Here is a 10,439-nt window from a genome sequence, read left to right as displayed (position 1 = left end):
TCTGTACAGTTCAGAACAGTTAGTAAAGGCGCACAAGTTCACTGCACGTTGCGACCGATCACATTTTCATCATATAAATAGCAATTCTCCAATATGTAATAGCTGAAATAGCTTAGCTTCTTCTGCTTCCTGATAAGGATTCCAGCTTCATCCAACAATATGTGGTTAAGCATCATGTAAAGGAGAGCAATTTGATCAAATAAGTCTCATTATTCACATGGGAGTGAAATCATTTGCACCATTATGCCAGCATCATGTGTTGCTGGAAAAGCGCAGCAGGTCAGGCAGCATCCAAGGAGCAGGAGAATCGACGTTTCGGACATAAGCCCTTCCTTCAGGAATGAGGAAGGTGTGCCAAGCAGGCTAAGATAAAAGGTAGGGAGAAGGGACTTGGGGGAGGGGCGTTGGGAATGCGACAGGTGGAAGGAGGTTAAGGTGAGGGTGATAGGCTGGAGAGGGGGTGGGGGCGGAGAGGTCGGGAAGAAGAATGCAGGTCAAAAAGGCGGTGCTGAGTCCGAGGGTTGGGACTGAGATAAGGTGGGGGGAGGGGAAATGAGGAAGCTGGAGAAATCTGCATTTATCCCTTGTGGTTGGAGGGTTCCTAGGCGGAAGATGAGGCACTCTTCCTCCAGGTGTCGTGTTGCCATGGTCTGGCGATGGAGGAGGCCAAGGACCTGCATGTCCTTGGTGGAGTGGGAGGGGGAGTTAAAGTGTTCAGCCACGGGGCCGTTGGGTTGGTTGGTGCGTGTCCCAGAGGTGTTCTCTGAAACGTTCCGCAAGTAGGCAGCGTGTCTCCCCAATGTAGAGGAGGCCCTCGGATTCAGCACCGCCTTCTTGACCTGAAATCTTCTTCCCAACCGCTCCACCCCCACCCCTTCTCCGGCCTATCACCCTCACCTTAACCTCCTTCAACTAATCGCATTCCCAACGCCCCTCCCCCAAGTCCCTCCTCCCTACATTTTATCTTAGCCTGCTTGGCACATCTTCCTCATTCCTAAAGAAGGGCTGATGCCTGAAACGTTGATTCTCCTGCTCCTTGGATGCTGCCTGACCTGCTGCGCTTCTCCAGCAACACATTTTTCAGCTCTGATCTCCAGCATCGGCAGTCCTCACTTTCTCCTATGCCAGCATCATGTAAAGGATAGTAATTCTGATCAAATAAGTCTCATTTTTCACATGGGAGTGAGATTATTTGTCCATTATACCAGTGTGCACATTTGCCAGTTTAAAAAAAGTGCTTAAAGCTTCCTAGCGTTACAAACCATTCCTTAGTTAGCATCATAGCCAAGCAATCAGTTCCCAATTTTTGTCAATACATTACATAATCAATCATAAAGGGTAGTTTAGAGTGGTTGAAGCATATTGTCAAAGGGGACAGTGAGAAGCCAGTTATTGTATACATTGGTAGGAACAACATTGTTAGGGACAGTGTTAAGGCTATTCATAGTAAAAATAAGGGGTTAGGTAGAACGTGAAAAAGTAGAACCTCAAAAGGTAGGAATAAAAAGATAGGACAGATAAATCAGTGGCTGAAGAGATGGTGCAGCGTGCAAGGATTCAAACTTTTGAATCATTGCGATTCTTCTGGGGCAGAAAAGACCTGATCGAAAGGGATGAGCTTCATCTGAATGGGAACAGGACTAATATCCTGGCAGGGAGATTTGCTAGTTCTATTTTGGGAGCCCTTAAACTAGTAGAGAGGGGAGGTTGGGGGGTGTTTCCTAAGATATAGTAAAAATAGAGAGACAGATGAGGATGTTAAAGATCAAGTTAATTAGAAAAGGCAGACTAGAGCAAGTTGGAGAACAAGACAATGCTGACGAATTAAACTGCATTTATTTGAATGCAAGTATCTTACAGGTAAGATGAAGAACTCAGGACATGGTTGGGAACATGGGACTGGGACATCATAGGCATTACAGAAACTTAGCTGAGAGAAGGACAGGACTGGCAGCTCAATGTTCAGGGTTTTAGATGCAATAGGAAGGATGAAATGGAAGGCAAGATAGGAGTGGGAGTGGCGTTTCTGATTGAGGAAAACATTACTACTGTAATTAGAGAGGATATTTCTGAGGTATCATCCAGTGAAATTATATGGGTAGAAATCAGAAATAAGAAAGGGATAATCACATTGATAAGATTGTGATACAGGCCCCAATTAGTCAGAAAGAAAGTGAGGAGCAAATATGTAGAGATCTTGGATATATGAAAGAATAATAGGGATGTAAGAGCAGGAGCTTTTAAATTTCCAACCATTGATTGGGACTGCCATAATGTAAAAGACTCGGATGGTGAGGAATTTGTTACATGTTTTCAAGAAAATTTTCGTTATCAATATACCTACTAGATCAGGAACAAAACTTGACCTTCTTTTGGGAAATAATTCAGGGCAAATGACTGAAGTGTTAATAGGGGAACACTAATAATTGTATTAGTTTTAAAATTGTTATGGAAAAGGTTAAGCCTTCTATAAAAGTTAAAGTTGGAGTAAGGCAAATTTTAATGGAATGAGACAAGAACTTTCAAAGGTTGATTGGAGTAGGGTGTTTGCAGGTAAAGGGATGACTGACAAAGTGAGAGGTTTTCAAAAGTGAGATAATGAGAGTTCAGAGGCATTAGCATAAAGAATAAGGCTGGTATCAGTATGGAACAATGAACGAACAAAGATATTGAAGTTCTGGTAAAGAAAAGGAAGGGACCATATATTAGATATAGGCAACTGGGATCAAATGAATCTCTTGAAGAGTATAAAGTGAGTTGGGGCATTCTTAAGAGGGAAATCAGGAGGGAAAAGAGGGGATATGAGATAGTGTTGGCAGATAAGGTTAAGGATGATCTTAAGATATTCTAAAGTACATTAAAAGTAAAAGAACAATGAGAGAGTGAGTAAAGATTAACGAGGTCATCTACGCATTGAAGCTCTGGTGATGGGAGAGATACTAAATGAATATTTCATATCAGTTTTTATATGTGCAGAAAGAAACTGAGGCAAGAGAACTTCGGGAAATAAATATTAATGTTTTGAAAGCAGTTCATATGACAGAAGAGAAGTGCTGGAGTTCTTAGAAAACAAAGGTGGATACATCTCTGGGACCTGATCAAGTGTATCTCACAATGTTATGGGAAGTTAGGGAAAAAATTGCAGGGACCCCAGCAGAAATATTTGTATCATCTATCAGCACAGGTGAGGTGCCTGAGGACTGGAGGGTGGCGAACGTTCTGCCTTTCTTTAAGAAAGGCTATAAGGAGAAGCGTGGAAACTATAGATTGTGAGCCTGATATTGGTGGAGGGTAAGTTATTGGAGGTGAGTCTGGAAGATAGGATTTACATGCATTTGGAGAGGTATAGACTGATTAGGTACAGTCAGCATGGTTTTGTGAAAGGGAAATCATGTCTCACAAACGTGATTGGGTGTTTTGAGGAAATAACCAAAAAGATTGATGAGGGTAGATTGGTAGACATTGTTATACAAATTTTAGTAAAGCCTTTGTCAAAGTTCTGCATGGTATACTAATTGTTTAAGTTAGATCACATGGGATTCAGAATGAGCTTGCCAATGGATACAAAATTGGTTTGACTATAGGAAACAGAGGGTGGTGGTGAATTTTGTTTTTCAGGTTCCACAGAGATCAGTACGGGGCCTACTTATGTTTGTCATTTATATAAACGATGTGCACGTGAATATAGGAGACATGGTTAGTAAGTTTATGGATGACAGCAAAATTGGTCCTATAGTTGACAGTGAAGAGGGTTATCTAAGATAACAAAGAGATCTTGATGAATTGAGTCAATGGGCTGAGGAGTTTAATTTGGATAATTGCGAAGTACTGCATTTTGGTAAAACACACAAGGGCAGGACTTACACAATTAATGATATAAACCTGGGTGGTGTCGACGAACAGAGAGACGGAGGGGTCCAGGTACATAATACATTGATATTTGCATCACAGATAGACAGGGTGGTTAAAAAGGCATTTAGCCCACTTGCCTTTATTGCTTAGACCTTTGAGTAACAGAATTGGGACATCATGTTGAGGTTGTATAGGACATCGATGTGGTCTCTTCTGGAGTACTGTGTGCAGTTCTGGTTGCCCTGTCACAGGAAGGACATTATTAAATTGGAAAGGGTTCAAAAAAGCTTTACTAGGATATTGCTTGGGATGGAGAGTTTGAGTAGTAAAAATGGGCTGGATAGGCTGGGACTCTTTTCACTGGAACATAGGAGGTTAAAGGTGATTTAGAGAGGTTTATATAATCATGAAGGTCATAGATAAGGTGAATAGTAAAGGTTGTTTCCCTAAGGTGGTGGAGTTCAAAACTAGGAGGCACATTTTTAAGGTGAGGAGGAGGAAGTTTTGAAAAAAGACATGAGCAGTAACTTTTTTTAAGCACAGAGAGTTGGTCATGTGTGGAAAAAGTGGTGGATGCAGGTACAGTTACAATATCTAAAAGACATTTGGATAAGTACATGAATGGGAAAGGTTTGGAGGGAAATGAGCCAAACGGCACCAGTTTAGCTTAGGAATGTGGACTCACTGTACCAAAGTGTCTATTCCCATGCTGTATGACTCCATGATCCCTTCCAATTTTGGCCCTCCTTTTAGTGGAAAATCAACTCCAAGATCAACAGCAACTAGAATTAGCAAGAAAAGCTACATTATAACAAAGGGGAAGATATACTTGCTATCTTTTAGACTTAATCAAACAAAGTAATTGTGCTTAGATGCCCATGTGCTTGACTTTGATTAGGATGCAACCATTTGCAAGACATTATCTAAACAGAAGCAGAACCAAGTGTTAGGAATATTGATCCATTAAACCATGCATTTGCCTGCCTAACTGTTCAGAAAGTAATTTACACATTCACTCTTCTTTTTGGAACACAGGAAGTTAATACAGAGGCTTGATTGTAATTCTATGTAAAAGCTACTATACACATTCTTTAACATTTCCAAAGTGAAACAGACACATAAAAACCACAGCAGAGTAGTTTCCAATTATTGTCCCTTTACATAAAAAGGAACATACAATTAAAACAAATTTGACAATTCAGAAAATAAGTTAAAAATGAAATAAAAAGAAATTATTGACAGTTTTAAACATATAGTAAAATCTATTTGTGGATTGCTGAACCCTATATCATTCATCTACATTTTCTTTGCAATTGCTTTCTTTCTGACAACATATTTGCATAACAACCTTTAAGGAACCACACTAATCAATGACAGAAGATACTGCAAGTTCAGTGTAGAAGTAAACAATAGTTACGTTTTCTTTTCTGACATGACCAAAAATGATAAAAGATTACACATTCAATACAATAAAGTTGACTAGGAGTTTAACAGAAGAAATACTCTCAATTTTAGAATTACTAGATTAGGTTCCAAGCATGATTCCTTAGAATGTGCACTTAGGATATTGAGTGCATTACGAGTTAGAGATGGCACATGGTAGACGGTAACCAGCCTGGCTCTGAGAATAACTTTCAAGCAATACAGCTCCCATCAGTGGAGTGTAAGTAGTCATGGTTTCTGAACAAAGGAAAAACAGCAGGTTGTTCAGCCTCTCAAGTCTGTTCGGCCATATCTGTAAGGCCATGGCTGGTGCGTATCTCAACTCCGTTATTCTGCTTTCTCTTTACATTGATACCCTAACATATAGAAATAAGAATATACTGTTCAGCCCCTCTCTATTTTTCTGTTATTCTGTTAGATTGCATTTGGTTGACATCTCAGATCTACTTTTCTCACAACTTCTCCTCATCACATGGGAATGCTTGGAAAGGGTAGGCAATTTGGGAATGATATCAGTCATTGCTGGATGCAGGGCAAGCTGCTTTCCCAGCCAGGTTAAATTATCTGCACCACTTTTGGAATATTTGGATCTCAACCAATAAGGGAGGAAAGAAACAGAGATATAACCCTATTCATTTAATTGTTGGCCATCAATAGAAAAAATCTGCTTCTCAGGTCTCATATATATTTAAAAATATATACATTTCTATATTTTAATTATAGGAATAATTTCTTAATCACTAGAACTCATACCAAGGTTTCTTTCAGCAAGCAAAAGAGACATCTTAAGAGCTAAAAGAAATGCCATCAACTCTTGCTAAAACAATTTCAAACTTAAGTATCACAATGGTTTCTCAACTTTACGTAAAGAATTGGTCAAAAGGCACACAAACCAAAAGGAAATACCTATACCTGAGAAACATATTTTAATCTTGAATGGCTTTAGTTTGGAATCTATATTATTGGCATTAATAATTGGCCTTTCAAACATACCATTAGTGCTCATAACACAAATCTTTTAAAAAAGTTATAAAGATAGTTAGATTTTTCCAAATTTCTCAAATTCTACATTAAAAAATGAATCATTTTATTGCTTATTAAAAAAAAGATATTTTGCCAAAATGTAAATACTTTTAAATGAACATACCTCACCAAAACAGCCAAAGTTTACATCAAATAATACACAGCAACTCTAAAATAAAATTCGAGGACTTTTTTTTTAAAAAAGAGGCACAATTAAAAATATTGTGAATGCATCATCTACTACAAGAAATTGGATGCCAGTTATGTTGAAAAATGAGGAAAATTTAACCAGTCTCTCTTATGCACACTATATCCAAACACTTAAGCAACTTCCTAAGTATAAGCTCACAGTAGTTCAAATTAAGGACACACATTTTAACTATTATACAGAAACATACAATATAATTCCTTTTAAATCTTTTTTCTAAGAATTATATATAACCTAGTATCAAAGATTTAGCAAGGCTCCATGAAGAGCAAACTGAGGGAGCTCTCAGTCCACTTTCAATTTAGTATATTACAATAATAGCTTAAGAAAAGCTTCAAGTAATTAGAAACTACTTCCAAAGTAGTTGGACCATTTGCTGCCTCAGTCAGTACAGCTGATGGCCACCTGACTTGAAAGACTGAAAAGAGTTTAAATTCAGCTCTCAACACTTCTAACCACTTATCGTCTGTAGTGATTAGGTGCATCTGCAAACATGTACTTAAGCCTGTACGCTTCTGCAAGGAGAAGGCCAACTTCTTCATTACCCCAGTGGATTGTAGGTAAATTCTGCAACAACATCAGTAGACCCTTCAAAAAACAAAGACAGATTTCAATTGAGAAATACAAAAATCATTCCAAATACATGAAATCAAGGCAAATGCAAAGTTCTCCACTTGTCTAAGACTATCTATAGTTTTAGATTTAACAAAATCTTATGAATTGAACATGAAATTTGCATTAAAAAAAAGACATCTGCAATATAGGGATGTGGAGTAAATGCTGGACCAGCCAGCAATGCCCACATCCCACAAATGAATGAATAAAATACATCTTGTGACTTTAAACACTGTGATAAAGTGAGACATAAAAATGCCATAACATTGGAAGATGATGATGACGAGACTTATTATTTGGTTTCCCATGGTATCTCAATAAATGTTGGACCATTTAGCAGGAATTGAGGACCATATTATGCCAGCCAGAATGATTATGACTGCGCACTTTGCTTTTGTATCAAGTTGTCCCATAATCCTTAATTTTATCCGAAATATTTACACAGATTCTGATCAACATCCATCAATAATCAGGACTTTTAATTTTATACTCCAGAACCATTTGAAAAATATTAGATTGGAAAAACTGAGTTCAAGTGGGGACACATTTGAGAAGGGGGCAGATAGAAGGAGACAGAGGGGGACATGTTAGATTAATTTAAAAATAAAGATGAATAATTACAAAAACACATCACAAATTTGGTTATATTGGAAAATATATCTTCAAACTGCTTAAAAAATAGATTTTTTTTCAAGTCCTTTCCCTTACAAGGAATTTTAAAATAAATTTATAAGAAAATTATTTAAGATATTGATAAAGGCACAATAGTGACAGTGTAGTTTCTAAGTAAATATACTCTGCTTTACTTTAATGTCTTCTTGTGGTTTAGTTTCAGTTACTTACACAGATTTAAATTGTACAGTTACAACTCTTGCATCTGATAACGTGGAAAATTGCCTATGTATGTCCTGCCCAATCAGTCTCCTCTCAATTATCAGTAGTGATTAAGTTATCATCAATAGTGCTGTTAATCAGCACCTGCACAGCAATAACTTGCTCGGTGATGCCCAGTTTTGGTTCTGCCAGGGCCATTCAACTCCTGGCCTTACTACAGCCTTGGCTCAAACATGGACAAAAGAGCTGAATTCCAGAGGTGAAATAAGAGTGACAGTCAAATGTGTCTTCGATGTCAAGTGCTAAGTGTGGCATCAAAGCACTCTAGCAAAACTGGAATCAATGGGTATTGGGGGCAAACTCTCTTCTGATTGGAGTCATACTTGGTACAAAGGAAAATGGATGTGATTGTTGGAGGTCAGTCAGTCACTTCTGCTCTAGGACATCACTGCAGATGTTGCTCAGGGTTGTGTCCTAAGCTAAATCATCTTCAGCTGCTTCATCAATGACCTTCCCTCAATCACAAGGTCAGAAGTGGGGATGTGTGCCAACGATTGCACAATGTTCAGCACCATTTATGATTCCTGATACTGGAGCAGTTCATGTTCAAATGCAACAAGATCTGGACAATATCCAGGCTTAGGGTGACAAGTGGCAAGTAACATCTGTGCTACACAAATGCCAGAAAATTAGATTAGATTAGATTAGATCACATTACAGTGTGGAAACAGGCCCTTCGGCCCAACAAGTCCACACCGACCCGCCGAAGCGCAACCCACCCATACCCCTACATTTACCCCTATACCTAACACTACGGGAAATTTAGCATGGCCAATTCACCTGACCTGCACATCTTTGGACTGTGGGAGGAAACCGGAGCACCCGGAGGAAACCCACGCAGACATGGGGAGAACGTGCAAACTCCACCCAGTCAATCGCCCGAGGCGGGAATTGAACCTGGGTCTCTGGCGCTGTGAGGCAACAGTGCTAACCACTGTGCCAAAAAATGATCATCTTCAATCACCATCGCTGACTCACTCACCATCAACATTCTTGCTGGGGTTTATCATTGACCAGAAAGTCAACTGGACTTGCCACATAAACTCAGTGGCTACAAGAACAGGTCAGAGGCCAAAGCCCGTCCATCATTTAAAACAAGGCCCAAGTCAGAAGCGTGATGGAATGTTCCGCACTTGCCTCAATGGGTGCAGCTCCAACAACACTCAATCTTGACACCATCCAGGCCAAAACAGCCCACTTGACTGACAACACATCCACAAGCATCCCCTCCCTCACCACAGATTCTCAGTAGCAGCAGTGTGTACTACCTACAAGATGCACTGCAGAAATTCACCAAAGTTCCTTGGACAGCATCTTCCAAACTCATGAGGATTTTGATCTGGAAGGATACTGGTGGCAGATACAGGGGAACATCACCAGCAAATTTTCCTCCAACTCACTGACCATCCTGACTTGGAAATATATTGCTGTTCCTTAATTTTCGCTGGGTCAAAATTCTGGAATTCCCCCGAAGGGCTTTGTGGACCAGCTTATACCATGTGGACTTCAGCAGTTCAAGGAAGTTCACCACCACCTTCTCAAGAGGAACTGGTGATGCCAGCCAGTGTTGCTCATGTCCCACAAATGTATAAAATAAAATCAGTGACTCATCATAGTAAACTATGACAAGTATGGTTCAGTATTGTGCAAATAGGATTAACAGCAATTCAACTATTCCATTTAAAAATCAAGTTGTCGATTACATAAGTGATATATTTCCGCAGAGTGGCATTAGTAGAATGAGAATCTGAGAAGTCAACATTGGCAAACCTGAGGAATACATGACATAACCCATCTGTCTTTGAGATTTGCATCTGCCATGACAGGTTTTTAATTAGCTCAATCACACGACGTGGGCATCACTGGCTAGGCCAGCAATTATTGCCCAGAGGGTAGTTAAGAGTCAACGAGAGGGTATAAAATCAAATGTTGGCCAGACCAGGTGAGGATGGCACTTTTCATCCCTCAACGGTATTAGTGAGTTAGATTGGTTTTTCCAACAATTGACAATAATTTTATAATAATCACTTGATAGGGCATGGATAGGAACATGGGACTGGGATATCATAGCAATTACAGAAACATGGCTCAGGGATGGGCAGGACTAGCAGATGAATGTTCCAGGATACAAATGTTACAGGAAGGATAGAAAGGGAGGCAAGAGAGGAGGGGGAGTGGCATTTTTGATAAGGGATAGCATTACAGTTGTGCTGAGGGAGGATATTGCCAGAAATACATCCAGGGACGTTATTTGGGTGGAACTGAGAAATATGAAAGGGATGATCACCTTATTGGGATTGTATTATAGACCCCCTAATAGTCAGAGGGAAACTGAGAAACAAACTTGTAAGGAGATCTCAGCTATCAGCTGTAATAGGATAGTTATGGGAGTGGATTTTAACTT

The 10,439-nt window shown here is 39.5% G+C and overlaps 1 protein-coding gene across 2 annotated transcripts in view; it reads right to left on the bottom strand.

The window, feature by feature from the left end:
- Positions 1-1,002: 1,002 nt before the first annotated feature.
- The window catches only part of LOC122563198 (TBC1 domain family member 22B), a 314,506-nt gene continuing 305,069 nt past the window's right edge, over positions 1,003-10,439 (bottom strand). For both annotated transcript variants that reach the window (XM_043716741.2, XM_043716742.2), the window contains exon 13: positions 1,003-7,114. In XM_043716741.2, coding sequence (XP_043572676.1) covers positions 6,986-7,114 — 129 coding nt within the window. In that variant the 3' untranslated portion in view covers positions 1,003-6,985. The remainder of the gene's footprint in view (positions 7,115-10,439) is intronic.

The sequence above is a fragment of the Chiloscyllium plagiosum genome, unplaced genomic scaffold (assembly GCF_037043375.1).
Source record: "Chiloscyllium plagiosum isolate Xiang-an unplaced genomic scaffold, Cpla_swu_hap1 HiC_scaffold_26, whole genome shotgun sequence".
Lineage (NCBI taxonomy): Eukaryota > Metazoa > Chordata > Chondrichthyes > Orectolobiformes > Hemiscylliidae > Chiloscyllium > Chiloscyllium plagiosum.
Note: the sequence above shows the minus strand (reverse complement) of the source record. Positions and strands in the feature narration are given on the sequence as shown.